Genomic DNA, 22,615 nt, shown 5'->3' with positions numbered 1-22,615 from the left:
AACTCATCTATAGCTGTCTATATCATATAGTAACAGACAGAAATGTCAGCCCTGTAAAGGACACACTAGTCAGTCAAGACTATTGATCTAGTTTTTCCATTGACTGTGCTTCAGGGCAGTAATCCTATTTTCACTGCTTGAAACAGATTGTTGACAAAACACAGAGATGCGGTGAAAGTCTAAGGTAAACTTCAAGCCTCAATATAAAATCTGTTTAATAAGTTATTAAAATGGGGCATTTTGCAGCACTGCTAACCAGTCTAAGGACAGCATTTGAGCTTATCCCAACAGCTCCATATTGAAACAGACAACTGGTTATATATATGTTTGTAGCCATCTATGAGAAAATAACAGTAAAACCTATAAAATCTCATGTTGTCATTTCATTGTATGGCATGCAACAATTCGAATTTTAAAGGTATATATACAAATATAAAAACCAAATAGATGAAAGATAAATAGATAAAGAACAAAACGAATAAAGGAACAATATGTAGAGTACATAATCCCATTAGCAGTTCAGCATTTTAACAGCTTGTACCAGGAAGCTGCAGCAATCTGCTAAACATTTGTGGAGAGGGTGAGAGGAGTTTCTAGCAATGTTCAGTGCCCTGCTCCTGCAGCAGCTTGAAAGCAGAACCCAGACAGAGGGTAGGTAGACTCCAATGACCCAGTTCACCATCTTCTTGATGTTTGTTTCAGTTTCATCAGAAAGTTCAGTCTTTGCTGGTTCCAGTTAACAATCCAAGTGGTGTTCTTTGACAAGCTGAGGAAATCAGATGATCTGATCAGATTAACTATCCTTTATCTACCACTGCGTGTTTGTTGATGTTGAAGAGAGTGTCCTAAGGGTGTGAGCCCTGGAAGTTGGATCATCTCCTCATTTTGTTCACAAAATTTACTATCAAGTTTTCTTCATGTGTGGATGCACACTGGTAAGTGTTACCAGTGTGAAGAGCAATAGACAGAACACACATCCTTGATGAGACCCCTTGCTCAGTGTGTCAGGAATGACTATTAGTCTCTGGGTAGTGATGGTGCTGAACACCGAACATATATTTGTTTTTGTCCAAATGAGCAAGTTCTTCATGGAAGGTGGTGAATACGGCATCCTCCTTTGAGCTGCTGGGCCAATGGGCAAACTGGGGAGGATCTAACAATGCATAGGGGCTAGCTGTGATGTGTGGTTTAACAGGCTGTTTTATTTTAATAGAGGTCAGCGTGACAGGATACGGTCATTCATGCAGGACGCAACATATATATTTTTTTCTGGTATTACTGTGGAGGTTTTGAAGTAACTTTGGATGCTGACTTGAATGAGGGAGTCACTGAAGAGTTGGAAGTTGGAACATCTAGTTCATCATAACAAGGTTTTAGCACGTGTTGGTACAGGTGAAGGGTTTTCATAGTGTTTGTCTACTGATCTCTGTCAATATGACAGCTCTAAAAGTATGTACAGTATTTACAAGTGTGGAGTTAAATTCAACATGAAGGAATCTGTGAACTATTTTGTCATACCAGATTTGAAAGTCTTCTGTATTTATCATAATCTGCCTGTCTGGGGTTTTGAGTTTGAGTTCTGTTTACTTTTCTCTGCACTATTTGCTTTATTTCAGTTCATTTATGTTTCATTCATTCTGGTGCTAAGGTGTTTGTTACTTCCCAGGATTCCTATGTTAGACGTTTTAGTATGTATTTTCTTGTAGATCTATTTCCTCCCTGTTTATGTTATTTTGGTAGTCTCATTATTTACTTCAGTTCAATTAAAATGTTTTCAGTTACCTCCCTAGACTCCCTGCTCATACGTGTAATTAGTCACCCTCCCTCAGTTGCCTTCTACCTCCCTGTTCCACCAACTACCGCTAACTCCCTCTGATTACCTCCCTTGGTTCATTGGTCCATTCTCCACTGTCCCTCAATATTTATACTCGCTTATTGTCATTTTTTCCCCTGCTGGTTCCTCATGGAAACTACCCTGCTGCTACTCGATCCATGTCTATTGAACTGGCTGTGTTTTTCCTGTCCTACCTACAACTGTAAGTTTATCTGTTTCCAAAATAAATACATTTATCTACTCACCATGCTGCTCTTGCCTCAACCTCACTCAGTCTGACAGTATTTGGATCTTTTTTTTTTCTTTTAGAAATGAAGAATTTTACAAATTTCTGCACAACATGCTTCTGTCATAGGACTTGTAGTTCACTTTGTCAATATATAGTTTATACTTTATAGTGGCAACAAAAAGGGAATCCTTTTATTTACCGTCAGATTTTAGTTTGCAGGTTTAACTATAACATCTAGATAAAAAGACAGGGTGGTTCACTGTAACTCACAAGTTTAAGTATTTCACACATTTGGCCCAAATGTTTCCATTTATTTGAAGTGTAATATGTTAAAGCTGAAACATTTACAAACGTGTTTGCTGCCACCCACTGGGGCCTATCAGTAGTGCAACCAGTAAATAGTTCACAACTGATTTAAAGAACAGACATAACAATAAAAATAAAAACAATAAAAACAAGTTAGCTTCCTCTTCATCCTCATAATAATTAAAGGGTAAGGCCAAATTTTGTAGGCATATATAAAAAATACAATTTGACACTGATTTGATTTTATGTAGGTTGACATAATCTTTGGTTAATTAAACATAAAGATGAGAAAATCCACACTCATCTCATGTTTTCTTAACATTTCCCAGGCTTACTATAAACAAAATTGTTACATGTTGACATTTTTATCTCATACTTTATCTTTTATGGCAGCAGCAAAATCTGGCATTCAACACTTAAAAAAACTGTTACTGCTAGAACTGTTCATTTCACTACATTTACTCAATAGGGGAAGAAATCCCTCGTTAATGAATAATTTTAACAAAGTCACCATTGTCACAATTAATGGCAGCCCTGCTTTTAATATATGGCCCTAGATATGCCTTGGGTTATCTCTTATGCTCTCCTCTCCTTAGCTCACCCTGTGGGTTTCTAATAAGATTTTGGTCTGAAAGTTGGGCATGGCAGAAGGTTAATTTAATCTGTCTTGTGAACCATTTCTACAATCACTTGGTTATATATCTTGGATCGTTACCCAGCTGAAAGACTCAATAATGACTCATTTTCAGTTTACTGTAAGAGGCCCTCAGAATTGTATTTGAAATCTCGTGGTATTTCAAAGAGTTTATGAGGCTATCTTTGGAAGATAAATAGGCCAACAGCATTACAGATCCTCCACCATTCTTTACAGTGAGCATGAGGTTCTTTTCGACTCATCTTTCATTTTATACTAGATCCTTCTGGACTGTTAATCACCGAAAAGTTACATTTTAGTCTTATTTGACAAAAGCACATGGTTTCAATTAATGTCCCTGTAGCGTTTAGTCACAGTGACTATTGGTCAGAAAAATGTTTTTGCTAGCATGCCTTTCAAAAAACCTTGAAATAATAAAAATAATGTTCCACATACCATACCCTTAGAGTTTAATGTATTATTTAACGCTAAAAGCTGTGTGAAACTCAATGCATTCATTTATAGTTCCAACAAAAACGTATCCTACAATTTGAGTAATAACTGGGCAACAAACTCACAAACATCCACACACATACACATGCATACACACCTGTCGTTATCTATTATAGTGGCAGCAGATTATCTATCTGACCTTTTCCTTAAGGTCTTTATGCAGCCTTATTATAGACAGGTCCTCAGAGCTCTGAATGAAAGGATTAGTTTTTCTTTGGAGATGCAGGACATCCCTTTTTGTTCATGTCAGACTGCAATTAAGATTGTTTGCAGAGAAAGACAGAGAGTTGGGGTGCTGAGATAATCAGTCTGTGTCCAAAGTAAACAGGGGATCATGGTGAGGAGGTCTTGTTTAATAGAGTTAAACAGCTTGTGCAGGTTTGCAGATTAATCATATTGAACATGTGGGATATAAATATAAAAAGACATGTCTGTTTAAACTGAACATGATTTATATTGTGTAAGTGGGTGCTTTCTGCTTATTTCAACTACAACTGATGGAATTGCATAAATAATATTCAATTTTGGTTTCATTACAAGAACAAAAAAGGGTGTTTCAGGAAACAAACCTAATTAATCGTGCTCCCCTGTATAATAAAAAATAACTGTACATATTTACACTCAGAGCACAGTTTTCAGGAGTAGAGTCAGATTTTGATCTGAATGTACTGATGGTTAGTGAAGGCTGGGTCCTTTGGCCCACATATCTGTTACTACATGATCAGCTGATTAGTTTAGCATAGGTAGATCCCTGCTAACCTTCAGCACTATCTGCTGATGACAAAGGGATTGCTGGGATTCAGCCCTCTGCCTCCTCCTCAGGGCTCTCCCTCTTACAGTCCACTCATCCTACTAACAGGGGGATTATATTAACCTGCATTTGAATGTGTTTACCTCAATTTTCCCCAATCTGTGCATCACCTGGGTAAGATTTGTTTCTTTTTCTGTGGGTTAAAGTCGATAAAAGGTTATATGGTGTGTAAGTTCTGTTGTGCCTATTCGTGGTTTCTTGACGGAGAAGCAGTTGCTTCATTAGAGCAGCGTTGGAGCTCCATTGAGCAGAGAAGGGAGAGGGTAAGGAATATTTGGAAGAAGAAGAGAAATAAGAAAAAATGGGTGTGCAAAAAGAAGATGTGGAGAAGTTCCTCCAAGACAACCCTGCGTTTATTACAAAGTACTTTTCTAAAACAATGAGCCCTTCTTCTATATCGAAGATATCAGGACTCCCAGAGAAAGAGATTGATTTTGCAAAGCTGGAGGAGCTTTGTCGGGTAAGTTTCATATTTAATGGTTATTTAGAATACAAATAGATGAATCTATGTGAAGTAAAAAAAGAAAGATTACAGTTCTCTTTTTTTCAAAGGTTGAAGAAAGCCGAATAATGTTTGACCTGATCAAAGACATGCAGGAGAATATTAACATGGAAAAGGTGATCTTCAAGATCCTGAAGAGACTTGGAGCTCTCATCCACGCCGACCGCTGCAGCCTCTTCATGTACCGGCAGCGGAACGGTATCGGAGAGCTCGCCACGAGGCTCTTTAATGTGACAACAAATTCAGTCCTGGAGGATTGCGTAGTTCCACCAGACTCTGAGATTGTCTACCCCTTGGACTTGGGTATAGTCGGCAACGTGGCCCTCACCAAGAAGAATGTCAATGTGAAAGATGTCAAACAGGTAACGAGGGGTGGGGAGGTTGAACATCAGTTTGTGAGTCAGAGCAAAAAGTTGAACCAGTTGAGATGAGACACAAAGCCTGAGGCATAAGCTAAGCTGTTGCTCAGGGTCCCACAGACCTGCAGGGGGCCCCAAAAAGCTCTTAAATACCCATAAAGAAGTTAAATCCTAGAACTTCATATTTCTAGTTAAGGTTTTCAAATATAAGCTTTTAAATTCAATTGAACATGGTCTGCACAGTAAATATGTTGAAAAGATAACAAGCAAATATGTTAATTGTTCACACAAAAAGACAAATCCAGACATTTTTTAACTTTGTCAACAGTCACAAAGGCTACTGCTCCTCTTTAATAATTTAATAGATTTGTCAACTTACATTGAATTGGGGGGTGGGGGGGTACATGTACATATGAAATCATTTTTTGTTAGTATTATTATATATTTTTTGTCACATATTAATAATCTGTATCTTTATCGAAAATGTAACATTTGTTATATAATGTCACTATTGGCGAGAAACCTTGTTTTTCCATTTTAAGTCATTGTGGTTTTTTTGTGAATATCAACTCTACTGATCACCCTTCACCTTTGTCTAGGGTTGCATTGACATCTTTCCAGTGAAAAGTATCAAGAACAGTATGAAGTTACATTTAGAAACAAGATGTTTTTGTTCATTTGCTGAAAAGTTCAAATTTTGGAGATACATGGTTTCTGTTTGACAGTAGCTCTATTTCTTACCACTAGTTGTTGTTTGCAAATGCCTGAGATTTAAGGTACTTTTGAAATCAGGTTAAGATCTGCACTTGTGCTTGTAGAGTCAAATCAAAGATCCTTTTGCAAAACCGTGTCTAAAAAGAATTGTTTCATGCTTCATGTCAGCCAGAATTTCCTGAATCATTCTGCTCCATTATCACAATATAAGGCCTATTGGGAATAGGTTATAGTAGAGGAGTGTGTCGCTCAGAACCGCTGTAGACCTGAACAAAGTGTGGTTGTAAATCTCATTGTCAGACATAATCCATTTATTCTCAGATCCCATCAGACTCTGCTGTTGCAGTGGATTAGACGCCACTGACATTTAGTCGGCTGTCAGCAGGAAACTAAAACAGATCAAAACTAGTTTGCCTCACTTGCAGCCTGTGCATTTAAAGAAATAAAGCACTTGTTTGCTTTCTACGTTTGTTACTCTTTGAATGAAGCACTCTGTGTTTTTTTTTTTTAAATCAGATGTGAGATAGTAATTTTGGCATTGGTGCATAGAATAGCATTGGTCTATTTATTGACATCTATTTGACATTTTTCTAGCAAAATAAGAAAATTAAAAATCTAATTATCTTCTGACATTCTTAGTGTACCATAGAAAAAAGACTTTGACATATGTGTCTGTGAACTCGTTCTGCCTTTTCAGAGCCAGTACTTCAGCTCATTTGTTGATGAACTCACAGAATATGAGACCAGGAACGTGCTGGCAACGCCCATCCACAATGGCAAGGACCTGGTGGGAGTGATTATGGCCCTGAACAAGACCACAGGACCACATTTCACTGCCCAGGATGAAGACGTGAGTCCAGAATCCACTGGTGGCGATGCACACAGCACAGCTGATGACTCAGAGTAACATGACAGATCAGAAAGTGTGTAAACGATCTGTTTCTTAAGCCAGTCAGTGCAGTAAAGTGACCTATTGCAGGTTCATGATGGAGGATCCACTGTATTATTTTTACTTAAACTTTCTACTTACCAAAAGTTTTAAATGTAGATAGGAAATAAAAAGGTGCGCCCATGGTAAATAATAAAAAGTACCCCCATTTGTCAGTAATGGGGTTTTAAAATATTAAAAGTTGGAACTTTGCAAGATTTTAAAAGTATTTAAATCAGGTTGTATGTATGCAAAAACATGCAGGACAAATTTCACCATCTCATCATTTATTACCCAACATGAAGCTAAAATCAAAAAATGTCTTTAATGACTCTATTTTATCAGATGTTTAATAAATTAATATTTCCTATTTGTGCATAAAGACAGATATCAGACTAAAAACATGTTTTATTTATTTCTAGCCGCAAATTATCTTAATCGTTAGGTTATATCTTTGTTTAAATAATTAACAGATTTTCATTTCAAGGTTAGTTTCAATATTTTAATCAGTCACATGCAAAACTAAATCTAGAAGATTTACATAATATCAGACAATAATCAAAAGGTGTTCCCATTTTGTGATGTTACAACTACAGACTTTAATGTATGCTAAAAGTGATGCATAACTGTGTGTGTGTGTGTGTGTGTGTGTGTGTGCGTGTGAGTGTGTGTGTGTGTGTGTGTGTGTGTGGGTTAAAATAAAAATTGTGTTTACAAATAAAAATCTGAGAAGTGCTCTTGTACTTAGCCCCTTTGCTCTGAAACTCTAAATAAAATCCAAATTAATATGTTGCCTTCAGAAGACAAGTCATTATTAAGTAGAATCCATATTTGTGTTTTGTAATCTCAGTAAATCCAGCTGTTCTCTGGAAGACTCAGATGTTTGTTTAAGAACATTAGAAAAGAAACACCATTACAAGGTCCAAAACACACAGCAGACATGTCAGGAAAGTTGTGTAAATGGTTTTAAAAAGCCTGAGATTAAGGTTTTAAAACAATATCCCAAACACTGAAAGAGTATGGGAAAACTACAAACATACCAAGACACGTCTGCTACCCACCCAAACAACTGAGCTGTTTTGAAAAGAAAAATGGGCAAGAGGTAGGTTTAGTCTTTTTTTAGAGCTTTAGAGTTTTTTAGTTCTTAAAAGTCTTGCCTCAGGGGAGAATGGAAATGAATGCATGCCTCACTTTTCATTTTTGCAACTTTTAGTTGCAAAAATATTGCTTGCACTGTTGCCTTTCAGCAAGAGATGGCTGGGCTCAAATCCTGATTGGGGCTATTTTGCTTTTAGTTTCCACGTTCTCCCCGTCCATTCTCTCTGGGTACTCCGGGTTCCTCCCACAGTTTCTAATTTGCCCTCAGGTATGATTGTGTTTGTGCATGGCTGTTTGTCCTGTTTGTCTCTATGATTAGACTAGCTATCAGTCCAAGGTGTAGGTGGCCTTTCGGTCATTGACAGCTAGAAATAGACACCAGCTCCCCTACCTGCAACGATTGCTGTATGAATGAATAATTTTCTGCGCATTGCACAATTATGTGCAACTTTGTGTTCCATCACATAAAGTCCCTTCATATTACATGAAATGTTATGGTTGCAATGTGATAAAATGTGGAAACGTTTTGCAAATGTGACATGTAACTCATGTTCCTTTTTGTGTTTACAGCTCTTCTTGAAGTATCTGAAAATTGCTTCTCTGAACCTTAAGATCTTTCACCTAAGTTACCTCCACAACTGTGAGACCCGTAAAGGACAGGTGCAGGCTAAAGTTTAAAAAAAAAATCATCATTTCTATGTTGCTCTGCTGCATTTAAACTCTTGAGATAATAAGTGTTTGCCTATTGTTGATTTTAGCTGCTGCTGTGGTCTGCCAACAAGGTGTTTGAAGAGCTGACGGATATTGAGCGCCAGTTTCACAAAGCCTTGTACACGGTCCGAGCATACCTCAACTGTGACCGTTATTCTGTGGGCTTACTAGACATGACAAAGGAAAAGGTTTGGTGTCTATCTTTATTTTCTAGCCAAAGGTCTTTTGTGGGTTTCACTGTGAAGTTCCTGACTGGTGCCCTTCTCCTTTTAGGAATTCTTTGACATCTGGCCTGTGTTGATGGGAGAGCAGCCACCTTACAGCGGCCCCATAACTCCTGATGGCAGGGTGCATTGTTTTATTTAACTTTTCTTATTATATCATCGCTCCTCTGTTAATTTAAAGCCTTCATTTTATACTATATTCATTGCTTTGGTCTCTAACTCTAATCTATTTAATTTGTCCTGTAGGAGGTAATTTTCTACAAAGTGATTGACTACATCTTGCATGGAAAAGAAGACATCAAAGTAATACCGTAAGCACAACCTTTCCCTTTTTTACATCTGGCCATTTGCAAAATCTGTTGAGAGCAGTATCAAAAGTATTAATTATTACAGATCAGCAACAGATTAGAAATTATTTGTGGTGAATTGTTTCTTGTTCAATTTGTCACAAAGTAATCCCACTCCAGACCACTGGGCCTTGTGCAGCGGCCTTCCCACTTACGTTGCTGAGAGCGGATTTGTGAGTTTTCTTTTCAGTAACTGCAACAAGCTGCTGAATTATTTAAAGCCAAATTAATTAGCCTGCTCCCTTTTTTTTGCCCTTTAGATTTGTAACATCATGAATGCGGCTGCTGATGAGACGTTTCACTTCCAGGTAGGAGATTTTAAAGTACCTTTAGGTGCTTCACTAAATGGTTGCTTTTGCAAAAGCTTGATGATTCACAGTTTATTGACTGAGATAGATAGATAGATAGATAGATAGATAGATAGATAGATAGATAGATAGATAGATAGATAGATAGATAGATAGATAGATAGATAGATAGATAGATAGATAGATAGATAGATAGATAGATAGATAGATAGATAGATAGATAGATAGATAGATAGATAGATAGATAGATAGATAGATAGATAGATAGATAGATAGATAGATAGATAGATAGATAGATAGATAGATAGATAGATAGATAGATAGATAGATAGATAGATAGATAGATAGATAGATAGATAGATAGATAGATAGATAGATAGATAGATAGATAGATAGATAGATAGATAGATAGATAGATAGATAGATAGATAGAAGGACCAGACGACAGGTCAATGGCAGCAATGCAACTAATTGAAGATACAGAAAATGCATTAAAACCAAATTTATGGAAGCAAACTAAAATGACTACAAACTTAGCAATTGTATATAACATTAAAGACATTTTAAAAGAAAAAAACACGCCAGAATGCTCCCTTATATTGTCATACATTACATATGGCGGGGAAGCATGTGGTAAAAGAAAACTGCAGGAACTATAACTGGTTTAGCTTACTATAATCAACTAACATTAATATTATTCATTCATTCATCTTCTATACCGCTTATGCCATACTGGGTCACGGGGGAGCTGGTGCCTATCTCCAGCAGTCTACGGGTGAGAGGCGGGGTACACCCTTGACAGGTTGCCAATCCATCGCAGGGCAACACAGAGACATGCAGGACAAACAACCATGCACACACTCATTCACACTTAGGGGGAATTTAGAGAGACCAATTAACCGGTCATGTTTATGAACTGTGGGAGGAATCCAGAGTACCCGGTGAGAACCCACGCATGCACTAGTAGAACATGCAAACTCCATGCAGAAAGATCCCTGGCTGGGAGTCGAACCCAGGACCTTCTTGTTGTAGAGCAACAGTAGTACCAACTGTGCCACCAGGCAGCCCCGTACATTAATTTTAATATTCATTAAATTGCAAGCCTTTAAATTCCATCATATATTACAACTCAGTTCTATGCTAAAAATTTACAAACAATACACAAATTTCCTGCACGTGCATAGTAATTTTAATGGGGAATTAAGACACTATGCACACCTCCAGGTTTAAAATTTTATAACGTCCGATCATTATTCTCTTTGAGATATGATCTGTTCCAAATTATGGTTTCTTTTTGGTATCATATCACCGTTGATGTTGTCTTCTTTTTCTTTAGTTAAAGAGACAAGTTCAACCATCTATGTTAAAGTGATTGTAGAGAAATGTAGCTTTGGTAACTTAATGCTTCTGTCTACACTTTTTGGTCTCTAACACTGCATTTGCCAGTGCACTTTATTTATGCTCTTTTTCATATGTTCTACAAATGTTATTGTTGACTGAAATACATATGAATTCAAGTCAAGCAAACCAGAGATGTCTTTCAGACACTTACTCTGTCAATTGTGTTTTCATATTATTGCAGACAGAGCCGCTGGACGACAGTGGCTGGACTATAAAAAATGTTCTCTCGCTTCCAATTGTCAACAAGAAAGAAGAAATAGTCGGTGTGGCAACGTTTTACAACAGGAAAGATGGGAAGCCTTTTGATGATCATGATGAAAATCTCATGGAGGTATGGCTGATCTGTCCATTTGTCAGTTGACTAAATGATTTAGTTTTTATTTCATCTAGATAATATAGATCTGTGAAAAAACCTTTCCTAATATCCTTAGAAAGTGATTATTGATGTTGATTTCTCTGATTCCCAGGCTTTGACGCAGTTCCTGGGATGGTCAGCTCTGAACACAGACACGTACGACAAGATGAACAAGCTTGAGAACCGAAAAGACATCGCTCAAGACATGGTCCTGTACCATGTCAAATGTCGAAATGATGAGATTCAGAATGTCCTGGTCAGTGGTTGTTTTATTTAACAAAATTACATTCTGTTTGTCAAACTTACATTTCTACTTTAGGAATCAATCAGATAAAATTTTCCCCAGAAAACAATCCTGGTAGAAAGATAATACTTTTTGTATTACACTAAACCTCCATGGTGAAGCTTTGTTCAGTTTAGGTAAACATCTTTTACCACCTTTATATTCTAAGTCACATTTACTCTTCAAAATGATTTTATTTAGGAGAGTAACTGCTGTGAAAAAAATCAAACGTTGCAGATGAAGAACACCAGGTTCTATTGACAACCTCTTGGTCACCTCTCCTCTTCACAGATATGGTGTAGGGGATAGACTATGTCCATAAAATGCATTTAAAACAGTTATTCCTTTAGACACAGATTGGAGTGACTTTAAGGAAGTTAAGCTGCTGTGAAATATTATCATCATTTGCAGTTTATTGTTTAAAGTGTCACCTTTTAATCTTCACAAAAGGGTTTGTTGTTTCCACTATCACACGCATTGAGGAAAATTTACTTATAAGCAGCAGTTACGAATGGAGAAATTGGGTTGGGTGAAATATAATTCTCTTATTAATGGCAACGGGAGTCAAAATGCATGCTGCAAACAGCCCAAGAGAGATTAAAGGTTCAGGGTAATTAATTAAAGTGAGATAAAGGTTCAGGGTAGTATAGTGGAGGCACACGCTAAGTTAGACTATATATGGGTGGATTCATTTTACACTCATCAAAAAATCAAAACCTCTTATAGAAAAGTGTCAGTACTTTTTATAGTCTTTTTGATGTAATAATTTTTCATAATTTAATTGGATTTAGTCCTTCGGTTTTGAGTGGTTTAAGTAAAGTAATGTCACTTTTTCTAGAACACGAGACAGGTCTATGACTGCGAACCCTGGGAGTGTGAAGAAGAGGATCTTCTTGACATTTTGGTAATGCCTAAACATATGTGGTTGGGTGTTCAGACACAGTTCTCTTGTATTCAGAAAATAAATAAGATCAGAGTCTAAGACTACAAGCATAAGAAAATACTATTTATGCCTTATTTCTTCTTTAGCCTCAATAAGCTTTCATTTTCTGGTGTCATTCTTTTAGAAAAAAGACCTGCCGCCTCTTATCAAGAAATTTGAGATCTATGAGTTCCGCTTCTCGGATTTTAACTGCACAGAACTGGAGCTGGTGAAGTGCGGGATCCAGATGTACTACGAAGTCGGTGTAGTGAAGAAGTTCCAGATCCCTCAAGAAGTAACATAGTTGCATATATACACAATATTTATTGTTCACATTGTGCCCACCTAGTTTGAGATATTAACTCTTTCCTTTTTTAAGGTGCTGGTTCGTTTCATGTACTCGGTCAGTAAAGGCTACAGGAAAATCACCTACCACAACTGGCGTCATGGCTTCAACGTGGGACAAACCATGTTCACATTGTTAACGGTATCAGAGCCCAATTGCAAAAACCCCAAAAGCACATTAATGCCACTAAATTTTAACCAGTTTATTTGCAGTCTAATCGGTTTTGTTCTCAGACAGGGCATCTAAAGCGATACTACACAGACCTAGAGGTTATGGCTATGATAACTGCAGGATTTCTGCATGATATTGACCACAGAGGAACAAATAATTTGTACCAGGTCAAGTAAGTGACCACAACTTCACAGATCACCTCTTCACTCATTTCTATATAACACTTTGCATAAATAAATAAATCCTGTAAACTACTATTAACACAATTTAAACACAGACAAATCTGTATTTAAATTGCTTGTGGTTACAACCAAACTGGATCATAAATCCTTATTGAACTAAATATTCTATTTATTCTTAATAAACAGAAAAATGTATACAAATTTTTCAACAATTTAACAATTTAACTACTAGAACTAAAAGAAACTATTTGGAGATTCACAAGTCCTGCCTTTCCCTTAGAAAAAGCAAAATTATATTTTATTGTGGGCTGAGTTATCACAAAGTAACACCATAATATTGGTTTATTATATCAAATATACCAGAATTGCATTAATCAAATATTTAAATAGCCATAGGGTAAATTAGGTCAGACTTACCTGTTCTTATTGAGTTAAAGGTAATCAGATGATAAAACTGGGGTCTAACAAGTTATACTTAAACAGCAGATGATCATATTAATAGGAAAAAAAACTATGAATGAAGTTAGACTCAACTCTTCTAGAAAATAAAATTTAAAATAACCTACACTGGCTCACAAAACCAAACACAGAGATATAAAAATTTAGGCATAAATTTACAAATTGCCACTAATGACAAAAAAATCATCATAAGGGACAAGGGACAATAATTACAATGGTTTGAAGCCCTCAAAATAAACTTGTGCCTGAATGCGAGGCACTTAATAATAATAAAAACTAAATACAACAAAAGTTTAGCCAATTCAACTGTGATATTGTTTACATTGATATAGTTACATTGATATTTACTATGATTCGATACATTTTATAAGCTCTAACAGAAACTAAGTAGATGTACCTGAAAAGAAGCTTTAAGGATTTAACATTAATTGTCACACTGGTGGATATTTTGTAAAATATATTAATGGGACCCTTTTAATTGAGTCAAAACACAATTTAACATACAATTTGTTGTAATCCTGTTGTATGTTCAGCTGGAAAAAACTGTTAGGCTGGCAGATATTTATGGATTTCTTTTTTTAATCCAACAGATCTGGTAACCCTCTGGCCAAGTTACACGGCTCCTCCATCCTGGAACGACACCATCTAGAATTTGGAAAGTTCATTCTCTCTGACGAGGTAAAGAAATGGCTGGAACTAGGTGTTTAACCTAATGTGTAGGCAACATCTCTTACAGCCTCTGAATATACCCGCCTAACGTTGTATCTCATCTGCAGTCACTGAATATCTACCAGAACCTAAACAGGCGGCAGGTAGATCATGTGATTCATCTTACCGACATTGCTATCATTGCCACCGACCTGGCTCTTTATTTCAAGTTAGTGCAGTCTCTCATATTTGGTCCAAGCTTAATATATATATATATATATATATCTGTTGTATTAAATACGTTAAAGGACTTCTTCTACTGTCACAGGAAGAGAACAATGTTCCAAAAGATTGTGGATCTTTCAAAGACATATGAAGATGAAAAGAAATGGGTGGATTTCATGTCTCTAGAAACAACCAGAAAAGAGATTGTCATGTGAGTGAAATAAACATGCCCAGGCTTATTCAGTCCTGTGCTTTTGTAACCTGGACATTTTTTATTTCAGGGCCATGATGATGACAGCATGCGACTTGTCTGCCATCACAAAGCCCTGGGAAGTGCAGAGCAAGGTAAGAGTAATGAACATAAAATATTTCAGTTAACAGGAAAGCTGGTTGCCCACATATAACTGTGTGTCTAATTTTCAGGTTGCCTTGTCTGTGGCGGCAGAGTTTTGGGAGCAGGGTGATTTGGAGAGGACAGTGCTGGAACAGCAGCCTATTGTGAGTTTGCAAGTTGGAGGAAATGAAAGCATGTTGGTTTTGAGGAATGTCTGCATTTCAGTTTTCACCAACACCACATAAATGGGTGTTCAAAAAGTTCAGGAGCAAGTTACAGAATCGTCCACATTTATAGACACCCATAGTTTAAATGTTTTAAAAAGATTTTATATAAATACATATTTTATTGCAGTAAAAAATTCTTAAACTGAAAAAATATCCAAACCTGAGCTTTGGAGATTTAAAAAAAAAAATCTCCTTTCCATCTTCCTCAAAGCGTATGCTGGCAAGTTAGACATGGTTTCCCCACCAGTCTTGTCACAGCCCCAGTCATTTAAAGCTATAGATTATTGCTCTGACTGTAAATGCGGGTTTCTATAGGCGAAAAGCTGTTTTGTTGTGGCCATTTTCTGAGTTATGAGAAGTAACACACAATTGCCTTTCTTGAATGGAATGCTTTCTTGTTTTTTCCATTTTCAAGAGTGGCTCATATAAATGGGATTCTGTCACACATTTAAACAGCAAGTTATAAAATATAAATTAAATGTTCCTCAAAACTATTTTCAATAAAGCATTAATTATAAATGTTTCACATTCATTTATTTTCTAGGAATGGTTTCCGGTGTTACTAAAGGAAAAGGAAACAATTATTTTTTTGAAGTATGATTTTGTTACCCACAGTTTAAAGGTGCTAAGATTATTGGTTGTATTTTTCAATAAATTGTGGTTTAAGATGCTCCTCCAATAAAGGATACATTTATTACAAGGACTTTTACAAATATTTGCCAAATATGTATAGGTAAAGTCCAGATGAATAAGGATTTAAAGATAAAACATAAACTGATCTTTTATAAATTAATAAAGTTTAAAAAAAACACTTAGATCAAAAAGTGGTTACTAATAAAGACTGGATTCTGTCTTTTCTACCAGCCCATGATGGATAGAAACAAAGCAGCAGAGCTTCCAAAGCTACAATGTGGTTTCATTGACTTTGTCTGCACGTTTGTCTACAAGGTATTGCCTGTAAATTGTTTCCTTATGCACAACCAAAGCAATGCATGTTTTATTTGAAACGTCGTTGTTTTGTGTTGGTTATCTATTTTTTTTTTTGTCTTTTATGTTCCCAGGAGTTTTCTCGCTTTCACCCACAAATCCAGCCCATGTTAGATGGTATCCTTAACAACAGGAAAGAATGGAATGCAAAAAAGGAGGAATATGAGGCTAACCTGAAAGCCATAGAGGAAGAGAAGGCTGCAAAAGAGGCTGCTAAGGCAGCAAAAGGTAAAGTCATCGCTCTTGGTCACTATCTGATATTTTGTCTGACTAAGACATAACTCATTAAGTGAAAATTTCCCTAACAATTGTTCTCTGTATGTTTGAAAGTTCTAACATTACCCCATAACTTGGTATAAGTGGCCATGATTAGCTGTAGCTCCTAGCTTCTCTGCTAAAACATAAAAAAGAATAAAACCAGTTTTTTTGTACATAATTCAACATTTTAATTAGAAAGAAGCTCTTTGATTCCTTTGTAAACAACTACACGAGCAAACGAATGACGGAAGTCACATTCAAAATTTTAAAGCTCAACTGATGTTATTACCTGAAAATACAGACAAATTACTAGTTTACTGTCAGATAAGATGGGGGAAGGCTTTCCACCAGGTTTAGGAGTATGTTTATGAAGATTTCTTCCCCAAGTGTTTTAATGAGGTTAGACACTGATGTTGGACAAGAAGGCCTGTCTTATATTCTCCCCTCTGATTCATCCTAAAGGTGTATTGAGGTCAGAACTTTGTGCAGGCTAGTTAGGTTCTTCCACACCAAACTTGCTCATCCATGTCTTCATGAACCTTACTTTGTGCACTGGTGCACAGTCAAGTTCAGAATAGATAGGGGCCATCCTCTAACCATTCCCACAAAATTGGGGGAATAAAATTGTCCAAAATGTTTTGTGCTGCTGAAACATTACATTTGTTCCACGGAAAACTGCTGTCTGAGCCTCCTTCAAAACAGCCTACGCTGTAATTCCCTCTGCACTAGGCTTTACAGGTGACACAGTGCAGTCAGGAGCATGCTGCTCTCCTGGCAGCTCCTAAACCAAGACTTGTTCATTGGATTGTTAGACAGAGACATGACTCATCCCTATATAGAGCATTTCTCCACTGCTCTAGAGTCCAGTGGCAGTGTGCTTTACACTCCCACATCCAACACTTTGCACTGCATTTGGACATCTGTGTGTTGACTCTTCAGCAAATTGGCAACATCTGTGCATCGTGGAATATCTGGTAGCAATGACATATGGACTTATTGCACAGGTGGCATCCTATCACGACACGATGCTGGAATTCACTGTCCTCCTTGTGGCGACTCTTTCTTTAACAAATGTTTGAAAAGTTGTGGTGTGTCTGTAAAACTTAACACACTGGTTGTAAAAAACGTTGAGATTAATGTATTCCTTACTACAAGAATGTTCCACACTCACATAAATTGACTCTTCTCTTTTTGTTTATACTTTGTCATAAAGCTGGTGCAAACAACCCGACTGGTGGAGGCTCCAAGACCTGCTCCGTTTGCTAAAAGCCGCTAAAGACAGAGGAAGTCCAGAATCGTCTGAAAACGATAGCGGACATATCAGACTGACTGGCGAGTTAAAATGTTTTAAAATAAGGAACTTGGATGTGTTTGCAAAGCACTGGAGTTTCAATTAGAGAAGAAAAACCTGAGTAGAGAGATCTCTGCACTTAAAATACTGGGAAAAGGTAGAACATCACTCATTATCGGGTTGTCACTGAGGTCCTGAATCAAAGTTTGTCGTGTTTAAATGGAAACAGCTATGATTTTTTTTGTTTCTAACAAATTTGTTTTCTTTTGAGAATCAGTTTTAGGTACTTCTAGTATTCTACACTTATGTTACAGTGCTCTTGTCCCGAGTCTTGTCCCTTATGTATAGATGATAAGCTTTTGTATGTTTTTTGTTTCATTGCAGCAGGTGTCACAAGACAAATACTTAACATAGCAAATGGCACTTGTATGCATTGTAATACATAAAGCAGAAATGTAGTTCTGTTAAGACTTTTATGGGCAAGTCAAGACTGTAAAAAGGGCTGCATAGAAAGTAGAACATTCACTGCATCTTATTTTCCAGCAACTGTTTTCTATGTTCACTCTTTCCAGTCACTATTTACAAATGAGTGTGTTTACCTTGACTGCAGAAAGCTATATCTACAATTTGCTACAATTAGTAAGGCACCTTGCCATGTGGTAATCCTGTGCAATAGATATGTAAGTGTGCAATCAGCAAAGTCTGTAGCTGCTTATCTGTGATGCCTTTATCATGTACATACTGAGTCTGATTGTGTGTATGTGTGTGTGAGAGAGAAAATAGCCTAGAAAACATTTTATAAAGTCGATAAAAATGTTAGGTGGTCCAACATAAAAACTGTGATTCAAATTCTTTTGCATTTTATCAGTTCGGACTGGAATGCTTGTCTTCAAGAAGTAAGAGCAGCAAGTAAAAAATGGCTTTGAAAATAAGCCTATATATTATTTATGGTCTACTTTTTAAATGAAGGGGTGAGCCACAGAACATCCTCCAGGGAATGAAGAGAAGAACTTTATGCAACCATTTATGTGATGACTCAAAGAAACACAAACAAGGTGCAAAGTTTACTCAGAACATCAGCTCCAGGACCGCAACCCAGGACCGTGGTGCTGCGGGCCAGCAGTGTTACCCATTCTGACTCCTGGCACACAGAACTGTTTTAGACATGATCGACCTCTGTGTAACATGTACATACTGCTTCTACTCTTGTAAATATATAAAAAAAGAAATTTTTCAATAGCTATGCTTATTTTTATTAGAAAGATCTGCAGACTAATAATTTTATTGCTCTTATTGAACTATGAGTGTATCGTGCTTGCCTCACTTTAACTTCTACATATTCCACTTTTTAAAGTAAAGCGAGGTTGCAGTGTATAAAATCAAATATTAGGTATAAATTGAACAAGCATCTGCAGGTTACATCTGTAACAAATTTTATGTAGTTATTTTATTTTGCCGCCAGTGAGTTAGCTTGCCTCGTCGTCTGATCCTTGTGTACAATGATGACCCAAATAAAGCAAATGTATTTTTATGTTGTCGCAGTGAGTTGATTCCTGCCATTCTAAAGTTGAAATTTACTGAGGATGAAACTGAACTCGTGAACAATTCTGTTCATTTAAACCAGCAGAGGTAACAGTTTTTTTTTTTACTGACATTAGTCTATATAGCTTTAAAAATTTTTTAGTGTTGAACCTTGAAAAACGGCAATTTAACAGAAGTTCTGGGTATGTTACGTAGTAGCTTGTACCATACACTAATTCAGTTCGTTTCACAATGAAGGTTAGACTGTTACACAACACAAGAGTATCGAAGGATAACTTCTATCCACACTGCAATTTCTAGTACTGGTCCCTGACCCTAATCCTGGGATTAGAGCTAAACTAGGCTGGGATTACAGCGATGCTTTTCCCAAGGCTCATCTCTCACTGAAGGGCGGGCATATGTATTCACAACTACTTGTCACACACCTGACGTGTATTCACTAAAATATCTGAGAAGACTGTTCTCTGCTTTGGTATGAAAGTCCATCATGTAAAATACAGGCAGACTAAAACAACTGCATGAAGAATATTGGAGATTTTTATTGAGTTCAGGATTTGTCCATAGGTAGTTCATTTGAGGATGGTGTCAGAACTTGCTGCAAACGGAGAGAAAGAAAATACATTTTTTTGTAGGGATGTAAACATATTTTAGTATGAATTTGAAAAAAATTGATTTAGGAGACAAAAAAAAAAAATGAGAAAATACTACAAAAGATTGTTCTTTTATCACCTTCTGACAGTTGCTTGTAGATGCGCTCCTGCTCCTCTCTGAGCTTCTTCTCTGCCTCCTCAACTCTCCTCTCCTCTTCAGCAATAGGCTTCAGGTGATCTAAACCAAAACAACTATATAGTCAAGTCAAAGTGTAATCCTGTTAAGTGAAAAATATCCAACCCAAAGTGAGGGAAATGATAGGCATGCAAGCACTGTAAAACAGCAAGAAGAGATTTAAATGTGAATACTCACACTAGAGTACTTGAGTCTCAGTCTAATATACAACAAAAATGAAATCCGTAGTGCAAGGCTAGTAGCTACATTAGTATTATTTTTCCTTTACAACAGAAGGATTAGACCCTCTGTAGCTCTATAAAATCCCCTGCAGAACAAAAATGGTGAAAATGGACCAACAAAAATTAATAAACAACCATTCTAAAGCTGAACTCTGATCAACAGATGCCCACTTACCAAACCTCTGCTTCCCATAGAGCATACCGATCAGCAGGGCAGACCATCTGGCCGTCTGTAATAAAGTAAAACCAAAATCATTTTATTTAAACAGCTGCATGTGAGCTACAAAAGGAAATGTTTTTTTCTTACTGGTTGTTAAGAAAATCTTTTCTGTACAATTTGCATTGATTTAATAATTAAATAAAACCATCACTGATCATAAAAACGTTTTCAGTAGGTTCCTTATCGAGGTAATACTTGACAATCACCATTTATGTATAAAGACAAATGACCCAATAACTAATCACTGAACCTCATGTTTGCTCACAGCTTTATCGATTTTAATGACCCCTGCAGTTGCGCAGGAGTCATTCAACTAAAGTAAAAATATGGTCAAAAAACAGGAAAATAGCAAAACACCTACTGATTTTAGACGATCCAAATCCACTGACTGAACAGCTACACTACCTACAACATCGGAAGTTCTTTTTGTAACGTTCGTAGATGGGTTTTTATGTATTACGTATTTTAAGAAAACCAAAACAACATAGTTATTCAGTTTATTATTGGATAATATCACACACCTTTGACAATACCAGTGATGCATTTTACATTTTCCAGATGTGGAAGAAGAAGACCGTTACGTGCTGTTCAAAGAAACAAAACATTTACCTGCGTTTCAATGTCACTGCTAGCACGTATCCGCTAGCATGCTGTTAAATCAGCGACCTTAAGAGGTCACGTCATAACCTGATGTGCACTTATAAACGGACCTGGAGTTTCTAGTAAATTTCTCCAATTTACATTAACAGGTACCCGCAACTCCATGCTTAGATCAATTGTGTTTTTACCTTGATTAGCGGTGACACTGCGACTGGAGGAGCCATGATGGATCTGGACATACAGAGACTTCCTGTCATTGCGGAAGTAGTTTTTCAAAGTAAGATAAAAGGAAAATAAACAAAAGAAAATCTACCCTGGTTTGTAATTTAAATGTTACTTTTGAATATCAAACTATGAACTGGGACAAAAAAAAACTTTGTGCTCGAACTCCAACACATTATATGTTTGATATTCTACTTACAGTGCCAGTCAAACGTTTAAATACACAAATTATGGCCTTGAATATTTAAAAATATACATACATATACAGGGGTTGGACAATGAAAATGAAACACCTGTCATTTTAGTGTGGGAGGTTTTATGGCTAAATTGGACCAGCCTGGTAGCCAGTCTTCATTGATTGCACATTGCACCAGTAAGAGCAGAGTGTGAAGGTTCAATTAGCAGGGTAAGAGCACAGTTTTGCTCAAAATATTGAAATGCACACAACATTATGGGTGACATACCAGAGTTCAAAAGAGGACACATTGTTGGTGCACGTCTTGCTGGCGCATCTGTGACCAAGACAGCAAGTCTTTGTGATGTATCAAGAGCCACGGTATCCAGGGTAATGTCAGCATACCACCAAGAAGGACAAACCACATCCAACAGGATTAACTGTGGACGCAAGAGGAAGCTGTCTGAAAGGGATGTTCGGGTGCTAACCCGGATTGTATCCAAAAAACATAAAACCACAGCTGCCCAAATCACGGCAGAATTAAATGTGCACCTCAACTCTCCTGTTTCCACCAGAACTGTCCGTCGGGAGCTCCACAGGATCAATATACACGGCCGGGCTGCTATAGCCAAACCTTTGGTCAATCGTGCCAATGCCAAACGTCGGTTTCAATGGTGCAAGGAGCGCAAATCTTGGGCTGTGGACAATGTGAAACATGTATTGTTCTCTGATGAGTCCACCTTTACTGTTTTCCCCACATCCAGGAGAGTTACAGTGTGGAGAAGCCCCAAAGAAGCGTACCACCCAGACTGTTGCATGCCCAGAGTGAAGCATGGGGGTGGATCAGTGATGGTTTGGGCTGCCATATCATGGCATTCCCTTGGCCCAATACTTGTGCTAGATGGGCGCGTCACTGCCAAGGACTACCGAACCATTCTTGAGGACCATGTGCATCCAATGGTTCAAACATTGTATCCTGAAGGCGGTGCCGTGTATCAGGATGACAATGCACCAATACACACAGCAAGACTGGTGAAAGATTGGTTTGATGAACATGAAAGTGAAGTTGAACATCTCCCATGGCCTGCACAGTCACCAGATCTAAATATTATTGAGCCACTTTGAGGTGTTTTGGAGGAGCGAGTCAGGAAACATTTTCCTCCACCAGTATCACGTAGTGACCTGGCCACTATCCTGCAAGAAGAATGGCTTAAAATCCCTCTGACCACTGTGCAGGACTTG

The 22,615-nt window shown here is 37.2% G+C and overlaps 2 protein-coding genes across 2 annotated transcripts; one reads left to right on the top strand and one right to left on the bottom strand.

Annotated features, from left to right (window-relative positions):
* Positions 1-4,316: 4,316 nt before the first annotated feature.
* On the top strand, positions 4,317-19,138 carry pde6b (phosphodiesterase 6B, cGMP-specific, rod, beta). Its single transcript, XM_047373697.1, has 23 exons — positions 4,317-4,787; positions 4,880-5,191; positions 6,600-6,752; positions 8,499-8,588; positions 8,687-8,827; positions 8,913-8,987; positions 9,110-9,174; positions 9,317-9,383; positions 9,471-9,518; positions 11,101-11,250; positions 11,387-11,530; positions 12,396-12,461; positions 12,625-12,774; positions 12,859-12,966; positions 13,059-13,168; positions 14,228-14,315; positions 14,414-14,514; positions 14,614-14,721; positions 14,792-14,855; positions 14,934-15,008; positions 15,936-16,019; positions 16,133-16,286; positions 17,530-19,138. Exons 1-23 carry the CDS (start codon positions 4,629-4,631, stop codon positions 17,580-17,582), a joined length of 2,565 nt encoding a protein of 854 aa, XP_047229653.1. The 5' UTR covers positions 4,317-4,628; the 3' UTR covers positions 17,583-19,138.
* Positions 19,139-19,668: 530 nt separating this feature from the next.
* Positions 19,669-21,270, bottom strand: LOC124873163 (ATP synthase subunit e, mitochondrial-like). The gene is made up of 4 exons (XM_047373698.1): positions 21,165-21,270; positions 20,332-20,386; positions 19,879-19,977; positions 19,669-19,744 (listed from the first exon to the last, which is right to left on the bottom strand). Exons 1-4 carry the CDS (start codon positions 21,231-21,233, stop codon positions 19,719-19,721), a joined length of 249 nt encoding a protein of 82 aa, XP_047229654.1. The 5' UTR covers positions 21,234-21,270; the 3' UTR covers positions 19,669-19,718.
* Between the last annotated feature and the right edge of the window lie 1,345 nt (positions 21,271-22,615).

The sequence above is a fragment of the Girardinichthys multiradiatus genome, chromosome 8 (genome assembly GCF_021462225.1).
Source record: "Girardinichthys multiradiatus isolate DD_20200921_A chromosome 8, DD_fGirMul_XY1, whole genome shotgun sequence".
NCBI lineage: Eukaryota > Metazoa > Chordata > Actinopteri > Cyprinodontiformes > Goodeidae > Girardinichthys > Girardinichthys multiradiatus.
Note: the sequence above shows the minus strand (reverse complement) of the source record. Positions and strands in the feature narration are given on the sequence as shown.

What these genes read in the sequence shown, in the direction of transcription:
- pde6b (XM_047373697.1), top strand. Translation starts at nt 4,629, where the DNA reads ATGGGTGTGCAAAAAGAAGATGTGGAGAAGTTCCTCCAAGACAACCCT. An exon ending in GAAGACATCAAAGTAATACC is followed by an intron (nt 9,175 to 9,316) that starts GTAAGCACAACC and finishes TTTGTCACAAAG; the next exon opens with TAATCCCACTCCAGACCACT. An exon ending in ATGATGAAAATCTCATGGAG is followed by an intron (nt 11,251 to 11,386) that starts GTATGGCTGATC and finishes TCTGATTCCCAG; the next exon opens with GCTTTGACGCAGTTCCTGGG.
- LOC124873163 (XM_047373698.1), bottom strand. Translation starts at nt 21,233, where the DNA reads ATGACAGGAAGTCTCTGTATGTCCAGATCCATCATGGCTCCTCCAGTC. An exon ending in CAGTGTCACCGCTAATCAAG is followed by an intron (nt 20,387 to 21,164) that starts GTAAAAACACAA and finishes ACTTTATTACAG; the next exon opens with ACGGCCAGATGGTCTGCCCT. An exon ending in CTATGGGAAGCAGAGGTTTG is followed by an intron (nt 19,978 to 20,331) that starts GTAAGTGGGCAT and finishes GTTTTGGTTTAG; the next exon opens with ATCACCTGAAGCCTATTGCT.